The sequence below is a fragment of the Sminthopsis crassicaudata genome, chromosome 4, assembly GCF_048593235.1.
Source record: "Sminthopsis crassicaudata isolate SCR6 chromosome 4, ASM4859323v1, whole genome shotgun sequence".
Lineage (NCBI taxonomy): Eukaryota > Metazoa > Chordata > Mammalia > Dasyuromorphia > Dasyuridae > Sminthopsis > Sminthopsis crassicaudata.
Genome location: NC_133620.1, coordinates 237,890,772 through 237,914,193, shown reverse-complemented (window position 1 = coordinate 237,914,193; position 23,422 = coordinate 237,890,772). Strand labels below are relative to the sequence as shown.

Here is a 23,422-nt window from a genome sequence, read left to right as displayed (position 1 = left end):
CTTTTCTTAAAAAAAAAAAATTCCTAACTTTTTTTTTCTCCTTCACTTATTGTTTTTTTTAAGTTTTAAAAAAAATGTATTTTGCTCAAGCTGCTTCAACATTTTGCTTCACTATTTCTTTTCTAGTAATAAACTCTATGAGGATTAGGACTATCTTTTTGGACTTTTTTCTTCATTCATGCTCTGGCATCTTATATCTAGGGAGGATTTATTCATTCTAACTTGGCTATGACTACTCAACCCAATTTACTTGAAAAACTCTAAACTAAACTTATTGAAGGTGACCATCTAATAACAGTAGGGCTGAGGGCTTCCTTTTTTTTCTGCCAGATAAAATTCAAATCTTTATCTGATGTTCTCAGACCCTATATGATCTGAGGCACTCTACCTTTCTAGTTTTTTAAAACACATAGTCTGTCCTTTCTTCCCTCCATATCTTTCTTACTCTGTTTTAGAATATCATTTTGTGCTGAATTCCTAATCCATCCTTTAAAACCCAAACCTTTGGTGAAATAATCCTTGAACCCACAAGGTAATGTCCACTCCACTCCTAGCACAAGAAGCTCAATTTTTTATCTTTGATTTGTTTGCCATGGAATATTATATATTTTATCTTTGTAATTTCTTTATCTGTTTAATTTCTTACCTAAGCTTAGTGTGTTCTTAATACCTGTTTAGTATGTATTCATTGCATGCTTTGCTAATGTGTGCTGAATGAATTTGAACAAAATATTGCCAATTGGACTCTCAGAGTGTGGTCATTGTTATGCTCTATAATATAGTGATGGCATATATTTATAGTTTAAAGTTATGTAAATAACATTAAAGTCTTACTGTTTTTTAATTTTATGTAGAATATTATTGTTAGTATTAGAGAAGTTCAGATTTATTACAACTAGTCAGTCAAGTATTTATTAATGATATGCTCATGATATGCTTAGCTCTCAAATACAACTGCTAGAAATAAAGCTAAGGAGCTTACATTTTTAAGGGGTAAGACAATAGAAGAGGAAACTTGGAATTGGAGAACACATGAAGGCATGGTAGAAAAAGTGAAGGATGCAGTCTGGAAAGGGGAGGGTAATAAGCACTTATTATGTGTCATTTTGTGCCAATCACTGTAATAAGTACTCTTAAAAAATATTATGTTACTAAATTCTCATCAGTCTGTCCACTCATCATGAATAGATTTAGAATTAAAATGATTTAAAACATTTACATTAATTACATAAATCAATTCTTTTAAGTTCCTTGTGAGTTCTTAAATTTGTATTCTTTTTACAAAAAGAACCTTACTTTTACACAAACCAGGGGAAAAAAACACAGATTTAAAAGTTATAAATCTGAAGGTGATTCTTTACATTCCAAAAGAATTTCCCATGGAATTCCTTTAAATAGTAATATTGTGCATTGAAAAGAGGATTCTTCACAAATTTGGTTAATGTACAATTATTTGGGACCCATTATTATTGTGCAAAGTGAGGTGTACCTCTAATAAAACAGTCCTTACCCTAATCTTGTTTACAGTCTTAGTTTGTTTGACAAACCCTTTCTGCACAAATAGAATCAAGGTAAGACCAGTTTTTGGCCTTGACTAAATGAAAAGTTTACAATGTTTTTTTAATAAACTTCATTAATGTAATAACATTAAAAACTTTTTTTAGCTTTACAGATATTTATCAATTAATAATATGGATTTATGGCCTATAATTAACTTTTTGAAAATATCTTTTCCATATGAATTCAAGTTCCAGAAGTCATGAACATTTAAATATAAAAAAGAACATGAAAACTATCTTCTGTTATCTACATTTTTGAAGTGTATATTAAAGTTAACATGCTAGTTTAAAAAAAACTCTGCTCACCTATATCTTTCTGAACTTTTTTTTTTTTTCCCTCTTCTATATATTTTAGAAATGTTTCATTATTGTTCTTTTCTGGCACTGTTATCACCATCCACCTGTCAACTTCTTTCAAGTAGACGCAAATAAGTATAAACAAGCAAAATATATAAATAGATTCATTTTTGTCCAAAAATATATGTCTTGTTCTCTATCTGTATCCTATCACATCTCTGCTAAGAGGTGAGAAAATATGCTTCCTTAACCATCTACTCAATTCATAATTAAGATTAATTAAATCTTACTCTTAACATTATTCTTCTGATTCTACTCATTTATAATTTCATCAGTTTATACATATCTTGTCAGGTTTTTCTGAATTCTTCAGAGTTATCATTTCTTATGGAAAAATAACATTCCATTATATTCCTTTGCCATTATTCGTTTCTTTATCTTCCCATTGATGGACACCTACTTTGGCTCCAGGATTTCCTACCAAAAAATTTTTTTGCATGTAAAATTTTTGACCTTGTGGTTCTTTCTCTGCCTTCACAGTATATATATAATAAAGGTATCATTGTGTTGTAGAGCATGCTATATATTAATGTCTTTGAGAATAGTTCCAAACTGGTCCTGTAGGAGAATGCGAGAATATTTCTTGCTCCTTTCATTTATTTCAGATTTTTCTCTCTCATACAACAAACTCAACATATTCGAAATTATTCAGTATCAAACCCTCCTTTCTTCTAAATCGGTCTATTTCTGTCAAAGGTATTATCAACCTGTCAGTCTACCCAGGTACATGACATGATCATGGCATCATGAGATTATCTGTCACTTACTCTTTCTCATCCCCTTATATGAATTCACATGCCAGATCTTGCTTTATATTATTTTCAGTAGTCTCCCTTCTTCAGTTCTCTCCACTTCCATATGCTATTATTGCTTAGGTAATTTTCCTTAAAATTAAAAACAATTAAGATCTCTGGGAGTAGTAATTCATGCCGTTGGAGGATGGATTTGGTGGATCATATGAATTCAGAATTTCTGAGGTTCGGTATATGCATTACTTCACACTGCCCAAGGAGGGACAAACTTACCCAGATTGGAAGTTTAGTAGGTAAAAGCTCCCATAAATTAATATGTGTCAAAATAAAAATATAAATATAAATACATATTTTAATAATTTTAATATAAAATATATTTGAAATATACATAAAATTATAAAATAAATTGTATATATGTATGTTACATATATGTGTGTGTGTGTGTGTGTGTGTATATATATATATATATATATATATATATATATATATATATATATATATATATATATATATATATATATATATATATATATATATGAAATATTTGCTCCTCCCTTCTTCCCTGCCTCTCCCTCATGTCTACCCTTTATCCCCTAAACATTATCTCTCATACACACAGAACTATGTGATTTCCTTACTCAATCATTATCTTTGGTATCTTTCTATTACTTCCAGTATACAGTACAAACACTCCTGTTTCTCTTTTAGGCCACACACAATCAGACAACAATCTATCTTCTCAATCTAACAAACATTGTTTTCCTTCCCATACCCTGATCCAGCAAACTTTCCTTTCCTTTGATCTTTGAAAAGGTCAAAAGATATCCCCAGAATGCATTCATCTTTATCTTTGCCTTATATAGTTCTTCTGTTCTTCCTTTATGTATGATACAATTCCAGAAGTCATTTTTTTTTTGTATGAAGTCTTTCCTGATCTCCCAGTTGCTTTTACTCACACTCCCATAATACTTTGTATTTGACTACTTTGTATGTATTTTTATACACTTTATATTATGTGTGTGTTTTCCCATATATTTGCATTTTCTATCTCAAAATGTAAGGCTTTCATAAATAGGGATTATTTCACTATTTATTCTTGTATTCTCCTAGCATGATTTCAATACCTATTGATTGATTAATTGCTTTCCCTAGTGTTTGGACCAGTTCAGAGCTTCACTGAAAATATTTTAAAATACCTGTCCTGCAATAACTATTATTTGCCCTTTTAAAAAAAAAAATCTTTGCCAATCTGATGATTTTTAAAGTAGAGTGTTAAAATGGTTTAAATTTCTTTTAGCTATAATATATATGACTTTTTTTTTTCCCAAGTAATTTCAAATGGCTGTTGTTAAACATGAATTTTCTATATTGAAAACTGCCTGTTAATATTCTCTGTCCATTTATCTTTTGTGGAATAGTTATTTGTAAATTTTATCATATATGACTGATATGTTTTATTTATCTTTTTTATTGCCTAATACCAAGCAATTTTGGGAAGTTGCTTCTTTGAAATATAATTTGAAACTCACTAATTCTAAGTTCTCATTTTTTCTGACTTTTTTTTTGTCCAGATGTACTTATTTTGTTCCATTGTGTTAAGTAAATAACTCTTTGGTATTTTGATAGAGCATTAAATCTGTAACCAACCATGATCAATTTATCACTAATCATTTAAATAGACATTTATTTCTATAAAGAAATTTAACAATTGTATTTATATTTTTTCTTAGAGTATTGGTAGTTTCCAATTTTGCATGTTTTATTTCATCTTGTATTTATGGTAGTAAAATTAAAATTTTTACCTTCATTAAATATTACTGATGTGGTTTTAATATGCAAGTGATGATACCTTTTTACAAGTAAAGACATTTAATAGTCATAGGATTCTTGAAATACACATGTGACATTTTTTCCACATAATGTTTGTTTTCCTTACTGATACAGATGGTTTGAACAGAATCAGATTAAACTATAGTGATGAGCCAGCTGATATTGGCAATAAATTGCTTGAAGATGAACTTATTGACTTCTCAGAAGATCAGGATAACCAGGTGAAGAATAATACTTAATTAAAAAGAAGGAGCAATAGTAATATCTTGTCCTCAATTCATATTTTTTCAAAGAATTTTATAAGAACTAAGCAGTTTCCATAAATTCTGAAAAGTTATAAAACTTTATTGCCTGTAAATTTGAATAATGTCAAAAGAAAGCTACTCTGTTTCCTCATTCCTTTGCATTTCTTTTTAAAAGTTTATCAATTTAATGGACTGCTATATTTACAAGCCTTTAGGATAAATCTCTTCAGACTTTATGGACTAATCTCCCTCTCATTGTTTAATATCTGCTTAAAATTACATATGCAAATTAGACTACTTTCTCCCTACAGTAGTATTTATGACAAACATTTCATCTTTTGTCTGTTATCAGGTTGAATTGAACATAATTCAAATTTGGAATTAGTGGAGAAGAGAACATAGACAATTTCATAATCTTTTTCCTTTAAGTTGTCTAATGATGTTTTAACTTGATTTACTTAATGAGTGTCATGCTCTGTACTGTTTATTCATATGCTGGCCAAAATTTCCCCTAATTTATTTATATATTGTATTCCTATGCCAGCCAAAACATTTTCAAAACAGAGTGGTTTGGGCGGGGAGGGGGGAGGAGTGGGGGAGGTAGAAAAGAAAGGTCTTACAACAGGAGAGGTTAAGAACTTTTAAAACATAAACGCTATTAGAAACAGTATGGTGCAGTAGAAAAACCTTTGGATGTGGAATAAAAATAGCTGGATTTACAATCTATGATGTTATTTCTGTGATTCTGGACATGTTATTTGGCATCTCTAGGCTTAGTTTTCTTCATTTGTAAGGTGAGAAAATTGGACTAGATGACCTGAGAGCCTTTCCAATTTTAGATCTATAATTCTATTTCATACTTGAAAAAAAAACAAAAAACAAAAAAAAACTGCCATCTTACAAGGACCATGTCTTTATAAGAAAAATAAATAGCTCTTCCAAGATGCTTTTAAGTATATGCTAGAGGTCCATTATTGCATTAAATTTATTTTCTTTTTAAAAATCTATTTTTAACACAGGTTATATCCTATAACAGTTTCATTTGAACCACTGGTATAAATTTTTTTTTTTTACCACTTAGAAATTGAAATCTTGGCGTTATAGGAAGACATACATGTAAAATAAAATCTATAACACCATCAGAAGATTTTAGGAATTCCCTCTTAGGGTCTTTTTCTTGATTCAATAAAACAGCCTCTTAGATCTCTGATTTGTAAGTGTTTTTTAATATGTGTATTTCCATGTGTGGAATTGGCTTAGGTGAAATTAACATTGCCTAATACTAGACAAATTTAATTTAATATTAGCCACATAATAGTCTTGAAGTTATCTAGTATTTCCTCAATGAAATGTTATGTATATATATAAGCTTTTTTGAATTATTTTCTATAAAAACAATTATACATTTATTTTGACTAAATGTTATTTAGGTTTATTGTATGTTTTACAAATATAAATGATATGATTCCTTTTTATAGGAAGATAGCAGTGATGATGGAGGTCTTGATGATGCCTGCAGTTCTGAATTAGGACAATGGCATTTGAAGCCTACTATCTGTAAGCAGTAAGTATCAAATTATATTTTCTGACTACAAAGTAAGAACATTTAAAAGCATAATGGGAAGCGCTATAAGATAGAAAACAGAAATTGATAAGTCCTTTTAGTAACTACAAAAATAATATAAGGTAAAAATCTTATAAGCTGATAGATTCCAGAACATACTAGTTTAGACTTGTTTCAGAGTCACTAGAGATCTCTGATGTGGGAATTTTTGCAGACCTTCCCACTAATGAACATTTGGTTTGGGATTCAGGTTCCTCTTGTATGTGGATTTTCCTTGTGGATTTCCCTTTCTTTCCCGAGTGAATTAAACTGGATTTCAGTTCATTCAGCAAAAATAGATAATTTGTCATAATTTAATTTCCAATTAAGTCAGTATTACATTGAACTTTTCGCAAAATCCTGATATTTAGAAAGTAGGAGTGGGAATGATTAACCCTCCATTATTTGGTGAGAACATTTCAAAGGTATATCCTCACCTATACCTTCTTTTTTTCACTCTTCTTTACTATATAACTTGATTTGGAATTTTCCTTGTTCTAAGGGATTGATTCCCAGAAAGTTAGGTTTGTTTTGTTTTAATAAAGGTTTCTTGTTACTCAACAGTTGATTTGGGATTCTTTGGGTATATGAAATTTTCCTTTCCTTCTCAAATGGATTAGATTGGCGGATTATCCCATAAGAGTCCTAATTGGACAGAACTAAGTATAGAAGACTTAGAAAACTCCTTTATGTGTGCTTTATTTCTCCTTGGATAAAAAGAAGATACTATAGAATTAGAATTTCCAGGATTTCTTGCTTTTTTGTTTGTTTGTTTTCTTTCTTTGCAATTTAATATTTTTTTCCCAATAACATGTAAAAAACAATTTTACCATCTTTTTTTCTTCAAATTTTGAGTTCCAAATTCTTTCTCTCTCTCTCTCTTTGCCTCCCCCTCCCCACCCCCCATTAAGAAGGAAAGGAATTTGACATAAATTATAGATTACATGATTTTGAAAATTATGTTAATAGATTTTAGTTTTAATTAAGAAATTTTTGCACATCTTCTAAGTTGGTGTCTCAACATTTCACATGTTTGGCAAAGAGAATATTTTATAATATTAAATATTATATTTCAGCATATCAGCAGTGGATAGAGAATTTTTTTATAGATTAATTTTTGTTTTACAGTACCTTTAAAAAAAAAAAGTAAGTTAAAATAAGCCATAAACTAAATATCCTTGTTAATGTTACAGTGAAATGAACACTACTCTAGAGTCAGAGGTTGCAAGTTGAATTTCCTCTTTTGATCCTTACTATCTATATTGTGCGACCTTTGGCAAGACTCTTCACTTCTTTAGGCATCAGTTATGAAAAAGAAGAGTGTTGGCTGAATTCTAACTCTAGATTTTTTCTTTTGAAAAATAAATTAATTTGGTTTTGGTAGTAAATTTTTAAAGAGGTGTTTTCCAGCACATGATCATCTTTTGGTAGAGCTTTAAGTGGGGCTATTTGTTATACACCTGTGATTCAATTGCTATAAGGATTTTCCTTGAAACTCCTTTTACCAGTGTAGAAGTAACTTTTGTAATTTGTGATTTTTTTTTTTTTTCCTGAGACAGTTAAGTGACTTGCCTAGGGTGACACAACTAGAAAGTGTAAAGAGTGAGGCCAGATTTGAATTCAGGTCTTCCTGACTTCAGGGCTGGTGCTCTGTCCATTAATTTACAAGATATCTTTAATATAGTTTCCAAATATATACCTTGAAATTTTATTGAAGTGTACTATATAATATTAATATATTTAAATTCCTTTGAAACCAATATTATTGCTACTTTTAAATCAACAGATAATTAAGCACTGTTAGTATTCTGTATAAAAGATTATTTTCTCTTTTAGTGTCTTTATTAAGAACTATAGAAATTAAGTAGTAATGTTTTAGTTCTAAACTTTTATTATTCAGTGTTATTTTTCATGTCTTTTGCAGCAGCTATATTATTTAAGAACAGTAATTTTTTTCTCTCTTTTTTTCTCCTTCCATCTTTACATACACAATAAAAGACCCTGTATCCTGCTTATGGATTCACTCAGAGGCCCTTCTCGCTCAAATGTTGTAAAAACACTAAGAGAGTAAGTTCTAAATCTCATTCTCTATACTTTATATAATATTAGATTTTGCAGAGCAAGTAGGAAAACAATCTTACTATATATATATATTATTCCAGGTACTTGGAAGTGGAATGGGAAGTAAGAAAAGGAAGTAAAAGAAGTTTTTCCAAAGATCTTATGAAAGGCTCTAATCCAAAAGTACCACAGCAAAACAATTTCAGTGATTGTGGAGTATATGTATTGCAATATGTGGAAAGCTTTTTTGAGGTGAGTTTCAGTTCATTCATTTAACAAGTGTAAAATACATGTTTTTCACTATGTCAGTAAAACAATCAAAATTTTATGATTTTTTTTTTTAAATCGGACAATAGATAATAAAATTGAGACCTACAAGATTACATAAGTTCCACTTAGTGATAACTTTACTAGAATTTTTTTCTCCCATATTTTCTTTTTTTTCTTTATAAATTTCATTTATTTTTGTTGATATTTTCAGTTTCTTACATCCCATAGTAAAAATTAATTTTTAAAAACTGTCTAATAAGCATCTTTTTCCTTTTGTACTTAGAATCCAATTTTGAATTTTGAACTTCCAATGAATTTGACAGACTGGTTTCCTCGCCCAAGAATGAAAACTAAACGAGAAGAAATCCGGAACATAATCCTAAAACTACAGGAAGAGCAGAGCAAAGAAAAGAAGGGAAATAGAGACATTAATTTATCAGAAGCATCTTTACAGGAAAAAGCAGATCAATATATCAACAGCAGCTCAGACTGAACTTTTCTGTTGCATGTTTGCTCTCCTGTCAAAAACGGAATGTTTTTACAACTTCAGCTAAATAGACTAAAGAACTGAAGTGTTTCACTACTCAAAATAGATTGGGAATGTTTAAAAATAAAAAGTTTGTACAAATGTGTCATAAATGATTCCCAAAGGAGTATGTATTAAGTAAAATTCTGTAAATATGTTAATGAAGCCAATTTTTCCAGCATTTGTAATTAATTTTTTCACTTGTTAGGAAGCTTTTGTTATGTATTTTCTGTTAATAGTACTTAATAGCAACTTCTAAACATAAGACAAATAAAAAAAATACTTATAGGATAAAGTGGTTAACTTGCTATTCTTTAGTAAATAAATATTACGTTCCCAGTGAGTACAATGTACATATTTCAAGGAATTATTCAGGTATTTTGTGATCCTATTTTTGACTTTTTACATTTGCTTTTAAAATACTATAAGTACAATTTTAAAATAGCACTAGACTATATCTAAATTCATCTTGGGCCCAATAAAAACAATGAATATCCACAAATAGAAGGCACAAATTCAAGCAATGTAGCAGTAAAAATTAAAGGCTTTTAAATCCTTTGGTTTTTATTTCATGTACTCCAGTGTTTAACTGTAAGGATAGTTTTTGAATCAGAAGCAGCATTAAGAGCAATTTCAAGTAGTCCTGTGTTACACAGTATAGTAATATGCTATACTAGCTATATACATACAAGTGTATCTTGAAAAGTTTAGAAAGATTTCATTATAGAACTGTTTGGTTGGTAAGTATGGTTAGAATTGCAAATCTCCCACATTATCTTTCTATATTATGGTTCAAAATGTGATACAGTGTATATGCCATGGTTAAGTAATGAACATTTTACAAATCTATGATAAGCATACTTATAAATACAGGATTACTATTTTTTTGTAATGTCTACTGCAAAATATCTTCAGTATTCATTGATTTTTTTTCTTCGGTTTAAACTAGACTATTAAGCTTTTTAATGGAAATATTTTCACAGTATGATTTATTCTTACATGTAAAGGATGTTACAGCCTTAAATCATTGTAAAATGCAGAATAAGCTCCTGCCTTACACTCTCCTTTACAATTTTCAAAGGTGTTGTATTAAGATGAGAGATGTACAGCTGTTTTGTACAGATCTTGTATGATTCTACCTAATTATTCATTACTTTTTTCAATGAAATTTTCATACATCTAAAGACAAATTGTCCATTTAAAAAAAAATTAAGTTATGTTCAGAATTGAAATAGAATTTTTTTAGACTTTTTTTGCTAACCATGATGGAATTGGACATGTATAGAATATAAAGGGAAGAGAAGAACAAGGCCTAGGAGTGGGGAAGTTAAGGGTTGAGGTGGGGGTATTGAAAATTTTAAATTATTTGGTTTCTTTAAAAAAAAAAAAAAGTGGTTTGGGTTTCAGTTTGGAGATCTTTTACAGCTTTCATTCTCTAGAATTTGTCAAAGGAAGAGGTAAACTGTTTAAACAGAGTATACTATTGAGATAGACTTAAACTTGGTTATTGTAATTTGTATAGATATTATTTTCTTCTTGATCCATCTTCTCTTCCATGTCCTTTAAAACAATTAAGAAAACAATTTTAGAACATTTATTTGATGGAGAAATACATTTTAAAGTTTAGTGTTAGAATTGTCAACTATAAATTTTCTTTGCTAACACTTATCTATTTTCCATTACCCAAAAAAAAAAAATTTTTTTTTTTTTTCCAGATATGTTAGGATTATTTCATTGTTAGACATACCCTAGAGTTAGTTGCACATTTCAGGATGTGAAGAGAAAAATGTTATTTTATCATCATTTAATAAATGTTATGGTAAGATGCTTTTAGATCTGCAGTCTTACAGCAAGGTAATATACATGTTGAACATAGAACTTATTTTTTTAATAAAATGAACTTAATAGAAAATTTGCAAAATTGATTCATTTGACCTCTTTAAAAACTACATTGCACGTACTATCCAAATGAAAGTATGTACTATAAATATAAAAATCAGTACTGTAGAATATCTTTACCTCATTTCAAGGGAAAGTATTTTAATATATAATTATATTATATAATAACATATATAATTAACTTATATCACATCTATTCCTTGATGAGGCAAAATTTTTCTTAACCCTTGAATCAACTCTGCCTTACCAAAGGCAGCAGTTAGGACTTTTTGGGTTTTTTTTTAACTATAAAAATATGTAGATTAAATAGATTGATTACCAAAATATTAAAAGTACAAAACTGAATACAGTTTTTCCCTAACCTTTCCAAGTGCTATACAAAATTCTTTTTAAAGAGATGTTTTAAATTAATTTTGTTTTGAGTGTGTTCATTGTAATTTGCTTTGAACTATTACTAGGAAACATGAGATCTCAAAAACTATATTTGAAAATCATTTGTCCAGATAGTCACAGGATCAACTGAATAATTGCGTTTCCATTTATACAACTTTTGTTTAAACCTGACATTAGACATCAAATTAATTTTGATATGTCTATATCTCATTTGTTGACCAGTATTTCTTTAAAAGGTTCTGAAAGTTTGTTACTAGATACTTGAAACAGCATGAGTCAGTTATACAAAGTATCCAATGTCTAATTAGATAATGGTTTTCTTGGTGGGTAGAATAACTGGTTAATAATTCTTAGAAGAGTTTTAAATTACTTAACATGAAAAATGTATGCATCTCAAGTAAGCATTTGCCTAGTAATTTAGAAACAGTAATGACATTTTAATATTGTTTTCCCTGCTGTTGCTATGTATGTTTAAGAAAATTGAAAAGCAAAATAGCATTGTTTTCAGTTAACTCATGTGAACCTTTGTTTTTATTTAATTTTCAAAGTCACCATTATTTTATAAAAATTTAACTTTTACCCAATTGAAGATAAAAAAAAGAATATTTAATTTTTAATCATGTTTTTAATCAAGAACACATTTGTTCTTTCTCTCTCCATCCATTCCCTTCCACCTCTTCCCCTTTTCCTTTACTGTGTTTATATTATATAACTGACCCCATGGCCACTTTTTACAAAATTGACTATATTACAACCTGTTTAAATGCACCATTGTCTTATGGTTAGCACTGATTTCTGGACTCTTTAAGTCTACCTGTTGTGACTGGCATTTTGAGAATCTTAACAAATCCTCAGAATTCTTGTACTAATTCAGTCTATACACATTAGTACATGATCATCAAGTTTTGTAAGTGCCAATTATCAACTACTAGGCAGGTAGTTTATGTTCATCATTGTCACTGTATGGTAAAATAGCCAAAAGCCCAGTGAAATTACATTTATTACTTTTTGGGAAACTACTTAATATGGAAGGCCACATGATTTAGTGGAAAGGATATTGGATTTGAAATTTTAGCTCAGGTAAGAATCTCATAAGTGCTCCTTGCTCTTACCTATGTAACCTTGAGAAATTACTTAATTTCTCTAGAACTCCATCATCATTAAAATTCAGAATTAAGTTAGATAGATTTCTAGACAGATTCTAGCTCCAAATCTAAGGTTCTGTAATACTCTTGAAAACCTGGGAACCATTTCCACTGTAGCTTTTGTTTCCAAAGTGTCATTTACAGTCGATGAGTATGGATATGTTTCAGTTCTTTCAGAAGTATGTCAATTCATTGGACAGAGCTTTTTGAAAGTGCTATTGAATTGTTGTGCGTAGTCTGTCTTGAAATTAGAATTAAATTTATCCTCTTTTCTGCTTTACCACTATTACTGAAAAAAGTTTAAGGGGTTGGGCAGGATATAAAATCCATTATCCAGATTCTAAACCATCAGTTCACATTTCCAAAATTGTAAAAGCTAGTCCTCACTCAGACATGTTGCTGTACCTGACCTGAAAACTTTCCTAACTTTGATCTTGCCAGAATTTACAGTCTCCTTACATAATTTTTGAGAACCTAAGGATCATATTGAGGTAATGGAATAAGATTTTAAAGGAGAATAGGAACATTTATAAATATAGGCATTTTTTAAAAAAATAAACTTAGTTGATAAGTCGCTATGCTAATAATGATAGTGATTTTTGCTCACTGTAGCTTTCTAACATCTAGATTACAAAACTTTATTCTTTTTCAGGAATCTCACATTTTTCCCAACTACTTTAGAAAACACTTTAATTGAAGAATTATCTAAATATATTTTACAGTAAATATTCCTTAGTGGAGTTGTACCTAATTTTTAATAGTAGATACCATTTTTTAGAATGTAATCACATTTTCAGTTAATATCTCAACCTGAAAGAGATAAGGAATAGGAGTGAATTGAGTGCTCAAACTGCTGGGGAGTTGACCTCAGTCTCTTTCTATACATCTTAGCCAAGAGAGTAATGAATGGATCTTTCCTAGAGCTGACACTATATTTTCTACAAGAAAGTAATGATAAAATTGAAAAAAGAACTAGGTCTCTCTTACAGGATTAATTTCCCTAGCTACTACTACCACCTTTTTGCCAATCACAAAATTATAGAGTTAGAAACATGCCTATAAGCTCTAACCCAATCCCTTGTTTTTTCCAAATGAGAAAACTGGATCAGAGGCTTAGTGACTGATTTTTGCTCCCAACTTCACAGTTCATTAGTGGCAGTTCCAGCCTCTGCTCTTTATTTTACCACTGTGTTTCATTTATTCTCTTTGTGGTTGTTATGATTTTATGATACATTCTTTCAAAGTACTGAGTTCTAGTTTTGTATAACTCAATGTGTGTAATCAATTTGTATATTTATGACACATTCCAAAGTATATATACAGCTTTCCTGGCAACAAACCTAAGGTTGTTTACTTCCTCTTCCATCCTGGACCTTTATAATTTGGTAAATATCAGAAGTACACAATTAGAATTCAAAGCAGTATATGGAAAGATCCAAGTGAATAGCATAGGTAGAAACTGCAAAGGATGATGAAAGGATCATTTTTCAAGGAATGATCAGGGAAGGCTTTGTAAAAGTACTGGCATTTGATCTAGACATTGAATGATAGATAGGATTTCAATAGTTGTTGATGGTTAAGGAGGTTATTCTAGGTGAAGGTAATGGTATGGGTAAAGGCATGTTCCAAGTTGGCTGATTTGGCTGGAGCAGAAAGTTAATAAAATAGGAGGGTTATGTGAGTTAATACAGTGCTTACCAAGTTCTATGCCTACTGTTAAGTGATGGGGACAGAAATATAAATACAAGCTCAAAGATATGGTAAAGAAAGGACCAAAAAGTTGGATGGATCATTGGTTCAAAATGAGATGTTCCAAGGTTCACCTATCAGAACAGAAAGAAACACAGGAATAGAATTTGAGAAATTTGGGGGGAGATGAAAAGGTGGGTAATGCGGCAGGAGAAAAAGATTGTCAAGGGCCTTGAAAGTGTAATGTGTTTTATCTGAATAGATTAACTGGGGAACATAAATATTTTAGTTTTAATCCTTTGTCTTAACACTAATTCCTTAGTTTAATAATGAGCTTTCCAAGAGAGTTTTCTTTTGCAAACAACTAAATGTCCTTTCATAGTTGGATTATGAAGTAATCTAATGACCCTTTATATGTAAACCTGGTTTTATTTTCTAGGGTAAATAAATTGGTATTCTAAATAGGTCCTTAAGGAACAAGGAAGTAACAAGGACACAAATAAGATAATAGATTAATATATTCATATTATAAGATTAACCACACAAATATATCGATCTTTTTTTTTTTTTTTTCTTTCTTTTTTTCCTTTTTGCTGAGGCAATTGAGGTTAAGTCATTTGTCCAGAGTCACCCAGCTAGGAAGTGTTAAGTGCTTGAGATCAAATTTGAACTCAGGTCCTCCTGACTTCAGGGCTGGTGCCCCTATCCACTGCGCCACCTAGCTGCCCCAAAATATATCAATTAATTTTAAGAAATTCATCTAATTGATGTCCCAGTCCTCTCTCAAGCCTAATTAATTATCTTATTCTTTATCTGTTCCCTCCAAACGTACTTTGTTACAATGTTTTCTTGATTGTGAAAAAAGGTAAAGTCACAGCAACAGAAAAATTAGCCCAGTCAAAGAAAAAATTAAGCCATAAAATTGGTCCTAGAAAAAAAAGTGCTGGGACCAAAATGGATTTATAGGGAAAATGGTAAGTTTCATTAAATATTTAAGGACAAATCCCAATATTATATGTAGTCTTTAAAAAGTATGAAAATCTGAGGTTTTGTTTCTTTTAGCCCAATAATAAGGCCCAAATATGGTCTTGATATATAAACCAGGAAAAAGAACAAACAAAATCATAATCTGATAGCCTAAAGAATAATGACATGCAATCTGCATGGGAGAGGAGTGGGGGAAAGGAGGGGAAAAATTGTAATAAAAGGTTTGGCAATTATTAATGCTATAAAATTACCCATGTACATATCTGCTAAATAAAAACTATAATTTAAAAAAAAAACAAGAATAATGACATGAAAATTTTAAGTATAAGGAGGAGCCTATAACACCCTGTCACAAAGATTATACACTATGACTAGGTTGGATTTATACTAGGAAAGCAGGATTAATTCAATATTAGAAAAACTATTAATATAACAGACCATTTTACAAGAAAAACAAAAATAGTATTTACATTAATAGATGGGGGAAGCTTTTGATAAAATAGAAAACCCATTTCTAACTGAAAACACTAGAAAATAGAAAAGGTGAACCTCATGTATAAAATAACAAAAACCAATATATATAATGAAATAAAGTCCTTTCCAATAATAGCAAGAGTAAATTAAGAATTACATGATAATTTTTGTTTGAAATCATGCTTAATCTAACAATAAAACAAAAAAATTAGGGGGTCAACTATAATCAAAGAAGAAACAAAACTCACTTTTTGTATGTTAACATGGTAATTTACCTACAACAACAACTAAAAGTGTAATGCCAATAAAAACCCCCGCAGAAAGGTAAAATAAGAAATTTCATTTAAAATTATTACTATGAAAAACAAAATAAATAAATAAAATTATTACTATGTAGTAACTATTCTGAGTCTGCCTACTAAGATACCCAGAGAACTATATGGATAGAACTATAAAACACTATGAATATATAGATTTAAGTGGAAAATATTAATAACTAATTAATAGACTGAACTTGTATAATGAAAGTAATTCTATATATGTTAACAGGGATACCTAAAATAGGTAATAATGGGGAGGGGAGGAAAGTGGGTAGGAAGGAAGCTTAAGCAAAAAAGGATCTCAAACTATAATTCAAAGTAATGATCATCAAAATATTTCAATTCTGGTTAGAAGATGGGGAGATCAATCAGTAGAACAGAGAAGGAAACACGCATGAGAACCCAAATCTCACTGGAGTAAGGACTTGATTAAATTAATCATATCAATAAACTTGGAAAACTTCTCGGTCTGGTAGAAATTGGGTTTAGACTATCAGTAATCAGCATATACCAAGATATATTCAAAAGTTGGATACCTAATCTAGGTCATATCATAAAAAATGAGAAGAAAGAAAATTCCTTTCAAATCCATGGGTTTGAAAATGATTTCATGACTAAGCCAGAAAGAGGATCATAAGAGAAAAAATGGACAATTTTGATTACATAAACATAAACCTAATATAATTAAGATTAGAAGAGAAAGTTAAGTGGGAAAATATCTTTGCAACATGTTTCTCTGGTAAAGATCTCATTTCAAAGATGCATAAGTAACATTCACATTTTCAGTGTAAGCATTTATATCTCCAACAAATGCTACAAATAGGGCATGATTTATAGTTTTGTTGATTGTCTAGCTTTAAAGTGATAAAGAAAATGTTGGTAAGGCAATCTGCACATTTTTTTCTTTTTTTCTGGATAGCAGGTTATTCAAAGTTTACCAGGACACCTTGGAGGGATAATATGTGCAAAGACATGAGACAAGAGATGGAATGTTGTATACAAGGAATAAAAGGCCAGTATAGCTGAAACTGAAAAGTATATTTAAAGTCAGTTTGAAGGCTCTGGGCAAGGTTTTCATATTATTTCTCTATTTCATCTTTTGCAAGAGCTGTTGGTGTATAATTGACTAATCTTGGTTCAGGAGAAATAGAACATATTTAGCTTCTCTCACTAGATTTGTGAGAGAATATAAGATCTGGATCTTGCATATTTTGTCATTTTGCTTGTCAGTTTCTCTTGCATTTTTTTTTTTTGTTACAATGGAATAGATAGTACATTGGGAAAAGACTAGAATAAAAAGCAAGACATTAATACTTTAAAAATGTTGGTGCTGAAGTTATTAATAATCTTCATAGTTGTCTGTGTATAATCATCATGAACTTTTCACAAAAAAAAATAGATCATCAAAATTCCATGAAAATTATGTTTCCTTTTATTGTGTATTCAAAGCAAACTTCTTTGATTTCTTTATTCACATCCTCAAGGAAAACCTTTGGGTATGCATTTATTTTTTTTTCCATTTAATTTTTCTTTTCTTTTTTCTTCACTTTAAATAAATGCAAAATGAGAAAAAAATTAACATTGCCATATGAACATGAGAGGATTCAATATAAGACAATAAATTAACATTTTAAGAAGATCTATATAATAAATACTATACATTGTTTTCTAAGTTATCTAGCTTTGCCTCCTTGTAGGTTTTCTTTTGCTTTCTGCTGTGCACCTATCCTTTCATTTAATTGTGGGTTTTTTTTAATGTCTTCTAGTTTCATCTATATCAGAAATGTTAATATAAATATAGGCAGTATTTCTTATAGTGTCTCATTTTCCCCTCCTTCCCCCTTCCCCCCGCAGATGGCAGGTCGACCAATACATGTTAAATATGTTAGGGTATAAATTAAATACAATATATGTATACATGACCAAACAGTTGTTTTGCTGTACAGAATCAGACTTTGAAATAGTGTACAATTAGCCTGTGAAGGAAATCCAAAATGCAGGCGGACAAAATTAGAGGGACTGGAAATTCTATTTAGTGGTTCATAATCATCTCCTAGAGTTCTTTTGCTGGGTGTAGCTAGTTCAGTTCATTACTGCTCTATTGGAACTGATTTGTTCATCTCATTGTTGAAAATGGCCACATCCATCAGAAATTATCATCTTATAGTATTGTTGTTGAAGTATACGACGATCTCCTGATCTTGCTCATTTCACTCAGCATCAGTTCATGTAAGTCACTCCAGGCCTCTCTGAAATCATCCCATTGGTAATTTTTTACAGAACAATAATATTTCATGATATTCATATACCGCAGTTTATTCAGCCAATCTCCAATTGATGGGCAGCCATGTAGTTTCCAGTTTCTGGCCACCACAAACATTCTTGCACATACAGGTCCCTTTAAGGGTAAAGGACTTTTGAACTTCTGGTTCCTTCCCAAGACTCAACCTAATATGTTATACATAAAAAGCAATCAATAAATGTTTGTTTCTCATAATATGGAAAAAAAGGAGTCAAGTTAGCCTTTCCTATGTATACCAGATGCTCTAATAATTCCATCTACTCTGCCTTTTGGTATTCCTTTTCTATTATAAACCAACCCATCCCCTGTTAGGATTACAAGGTGATAACTCAGGTTGTCTAATCAATTCTCTAGCTCAGAATTCACATCTTTGGTTCAGGCCTTTGAAAGGAGTTTGCACCTTTGGACTTCTGGGGGGGAGTTTACATGTTTAAAGGAGTTTGCACCTTTAAGAGGAGCAAGTTCATTGGTTGAAGTATTTCCCAAAGGCCCCTGAGTTCTCATGGGCCCTTTCTCTGCTTACAATGTATATGCTAAGCAATGGGGCTGCAAAAAAGAAAAGTAAAACCTCTCCACTTTTAAAGCTACTTTTACATTTTTCTCCTGGTCTCCAGGACTCTTTCCTCAATGCCTCTTACATCTGACTTTTCCCAGTGTAGTTTCGTATAGAGTATAAACTTCTTCGGTGCAGGGAATATCTCAGCTTTTCTGCTTTCCCTAATACCTCGATAGGATAAAAGAAGACAACATTGGGCCTGTTCAAGCAGTCTGGATTGGGGAAGGACAAGAGTTGGAGGAGATTCAGAGCCAGGATCGAGGAAGAAGAGGATTTGAGATTCTTCCTTCGCTCTGGCTGAAGGCTCCAGAAGCCTCCCAAGAAACCTGCTCACAGAGGAAAAAGATTTTTACAGAAAAGAGATCTCCTCCCAGAGAAGGATTATAATTTAGAGACAACAGAATTTAACAATCTCCAAAATCCTTGAACTTGTCTTTCAACTTTGTTCCTACTTCTTTCAATCACTTGTCTTTCCCCCTGATGTTATTACATATCTTTGCAATTTTCTCCAATCAAGGGTGCTTCTTTACCTATTCTCTCAACTTTCAGTTTTAGAAAAAGGGACCTTGGTCTTAACTGCTGCTCCCAAGTTGTTGTTCTACAATTGTATTACATATATCAACAAACTTGTATTAAATGCTTACAATGTATATGCTAAGCAATGGGGCTGCAAAAAAGAAAAGTAATACCTCTCCACTTTTAAAGCTACTTTTACATTTTTCTCCTGGTCTCCAGGACTCTTTCCTCAATGCCTCTTACATCTGACTTTTTTTTCCCAGTGTAGTTTCGTATAGAGTATAAACTTCTTCGGTGCAGGGAATATCTCAGCTTTTCTGCTTTCCCTAATACCTCGAACATGATAGGTATTTAATAAAAGCTTGTTGATAAATTGATTCTCAGCAGCCTCAATTATCATATCATTGACAGTTTTCCATTAATATTTATTTTCACCAATCCAAATTCTTCCTTTCCCTTCCTCTGATATATGCAGTCATGTAAAACATTTCCATATTAATCATTTTGTAAAAGAAAACTCAAAAAAAAAAAAAAAGAAAAAGAAAAGAAAGTAAAAATACTATGCTTTAGTCTGTATTCAGATGCTATCAGTTTTTCTTGGAAGCTAGATAGCATTTTTTATCATGAGTGTTTTGCAATTATTTTAGATTATTGTATTGCTGAAAGTAGCTAAGTTACTCACAGTTTGTTTATCATACAATATTGTTATTGCTTGGACTATATTTTCCTGGTTCTGCTCACTTCATTCTGCATCAGTTCATCTAAGTTTTTTCAGGTTTTTCTGTAATCATCCAGCTTGTCATTTCTTATAGCTCAATAGTATTCCATTACATTCATATGCCACAACTTTTTTAGCCATTTCTCAATTAATGGACATCCCCTCAATTTCCAATGCTTTACCATCACAAACAAACAAACAAACAAACAAACAAAACCCAACAAAAAACAACAACAACAACAAAAAAACTTTGCCATAAATATTTTTATACAATTAGATTGTTTCCTGCTCTACAAAAGCAATCTCTCACTGACATGAACTGATGCTAAGCAGAACGAGGAAATCATAGTATATGGCAACAATAAGATTATATGATGATCAATTCTGATAGACATGGCTCTTTTCAACAATGAAATGACTGAGGCCAGTTCCAATGACCTTGTGAAGAGAGCCATATACACTCAGAAGATTGGGAACTGAGTGTAGATCACAACATAACATTTTTACTTTTTGTTGTTATTTGCTTACATTTTGTTTTCTTTAGCATTTTTTCCCTTTTTGATCTGATTTTTCTTGTGCAGTAAGATAATTATATAAATATGTATACATATATTGGATTTAACATATATTTTTAACATGTTTAACATTTATTGGTTTACCATCTGGGGAAGGGAGAAGGGGAAGGTAGGAAAATTTGGAACACCGAGTTTTGCAGGGGACAATGTTGAAAAATTATCCATGCATATGTTTTGTTTGTTTGTTTGTTTTTATATAGCTTTTTATTTATAAGATTGGGAATTCTATGTAGTGGTTCATAGTCATCTCCCAGAGTTCTTTCGCTGGGTGTAGCTGGTTTAGTTCATTACTGCTCTATTGGAACTGATTTGGTTCATCTCATTATTGAAGAGGGCCACATTCATTAGAATTGATCATCATATAGTACTGTTGTTGAAGTATATAATGATCTCCTGGTCCTGCTCATTTCACTCAACATTAGTTCATGTAAGTCTTCCCAGGCCTTTCCAAAATCATCCTGTTGCTCATTTCTTACAGAACAATAACATTCCATGATATTCATATACCACAGTTTATTCAGCCATTCTCAAATTGATAGGCATCCATTCCGTTTCCAGTTTCTGGCCACTACAAAGAGGGCTGCCACAAACATTTTTCGTGCATATGTTTTGAAAATAAAAATCTTTAATTAAAAAAAAAAACTCTTTGGGATACAGATGTAGTTGTGGTATTGCAGAATTAAAGGGTATGTATAGTTTTATAAGCCTTTGAATATAGTTCCAAATTGCCTTCCAGAATACTTGAATTAGTTCATAACTCCACCAATACTTCACTAGTGTCCTAGTTTTCCCAAATCCCTACAAACATTTACCATTTTCCTCTTCTGTTATATTAGACAATCTGATAAGTATGAGATATATTATTTTGAATTGTTTCAATTTGCATTTCTCTAATCAATAGTGATTTAGATGATTTTTATATGACTAGAGATAGCTTTGATTTCTTCATTTGAAAACTTCCTGGGTTATATCTTTTGATCACTTGTCAATTAAGGAATGACTTGAATTTTTATCAATTTGATCTAGGCCTATTTTAGAAATGAGGCCTTTATCAGAGATACTTGCTATAAAAACTTTCCTCCAGTATCCTATTTTTTCCTTTTAATTTTGATTGCATTAATTTTATTTATGCAGAGTTTTTTTATTTAACATAATAAAAATGGACTATTTTGCATATTGTGATGCTCTCTATTTCATTTTTGGTTTTAATTTTTTTTCCTTTCCATGATCTGACAGTAAACTATTCTATGCTCCCCTAATGTACTAATGATGTCACCCTTTATGTGTACATCACATACCCATTTTGACCTTATCTTGGTATATAGTGTGAGATGTTAGTCCATACCTAGTTTCTTTCATACAATTTCCAATTTTTCCAACAGTTTTTGGTCAAGTAGTGAGTTTTTAATCCTAAAAGCTTAGAACTTTGGGTTATTAAATATTAAATTATTCTGGTCATTCACTACAATATATGGTGTACCTAATTTATTCACCTATCCTATCACTTTATTTTTTAGCCAAACCAACTTATTTTTTTTTGATAATTTCTACTTTATAATACAATTTGAGAATTGGCAGAGCTAAGCCACTTTCCTTCACACTTTTACCCTCTTTAATTCCCTTGATATTCTTGACCTTTTGATCTTCTAAATGAACTTTATTATTTTTTCTAGCTCTATAAAATAATTTTTGGTAATTTGAATGATATGGCACTGAATACATAGATGAATTTAGATAGAACAGTAATTTTTATTATCTTGACTCAGTTGACCCCATGAGCAATTACTATTTGTCCAATTTTACTTGTGTGAAAGTGTTTCATGATTGTGTTCATGTAATTCCTGAATTTGTCTTGACAGGTGGACTCCTAAATATTTTGTATGGTTTACAGTTATTTAAATGGAATTTCTCTAACTTACTTCTGGATATTATTGGTAATATAAATGCTGATGATTTGTGTAGGTTTATTTTATATCCTGAACTTTGCCATAATTTTTAATTATTCCAAGTAGTTTTTTTACATGGTTCTCTAAGAATACCATCATATTATCTGTAAAGAGTGACAGTTTTAATTCCTTCAGTTTCTTTTCTTTTCTTGTTGCTATAACTAACATTTCTAATACAATATTGGACAACAATGATGATAATGGGCATACTTGCTTTATCCTGATCATATTGGGAAGGTTTCTATCTTTTCCCAATTGCAAATAGCCCTTGCTAATGGTTTTAGATAGATACCACTTATTTTTTAAACATATATTCATTTATTGCAAGGCAATGAGATTAAGTACATCCCTGGAGTCACATAGATAGTAAATATTAAGTGTTTTAAGCCAAATTTGAACTCATCCTCCTGACTTTAGGAACAGTGTTCTATCCATTATGCCATCTGCCCTTACTACTTATCTTTTTTTTCCCCTGAGGCAATTGGGGTTAAGTGACTTGCCAGAGTCACATAGCTAGGAAGTGTTAAGTGCCTGAGGTCAGATTTGAACTCAGGTCCTCCTGACTTCAGGGCTGGTGTTCTCTCCACTGTGCCACCTAACTGCCCCATTAATTATCATTTTAAGGAAAGCTCCATTTATTCCGATGCTCTCTATTACAAAAATAGTAGTAGTAGTAGTTGTTGTTGTTGTTGATGATGT

At 30.8% G+C, this 23,422-nt stretch overlaps 1 protein-coding gene across 3 annotated transcripts in view; it reads left to right on the top strand.

Annotated features, from left to right (window-relative positions):
- SENP6 (SUMO specific peptidase 6) overlaps nucleotides 1-9,498 on the top strand; it is a 126,796-nt gene extending 117,298 nt beyond the window's left edge. For all 3 annotated transcript variants that reach the window (XM_074310474.1, XM_074310473.1, XM_074310475.1), the window contains 5 exons: nucleotides 4,613-4,719; nucleotides 6,222-6,307; nucleotides 8,345-8,413; nucleotides 8,509-8,659; nucleotides 8,961-9,498. In XM_074310474.1, the coding sequence (XP_074166575.1) occupies nucleotides 4,613-4,719; nucleotides 6,222-6,307; nucleotides 8,345-8,413; nucleotides 8,509-8,659; nucleotides 8,961-9,170 (623 nt within the window). In that variant the 3' untranslated portion in view covers nucleotides 9,171-9,498. The remainder of the gene's footprint in view (nucleotides 1-4,612; nucleotides 4,720-6,221; nucleotides 6,308-8,344; nucleotides 8,414-8,508; nucleotides 8,660-8,960) is intronic.
- The last annotated feature ends 13,924 nt before the right edge of the window (nucleotides 9,499-23,422 follow it).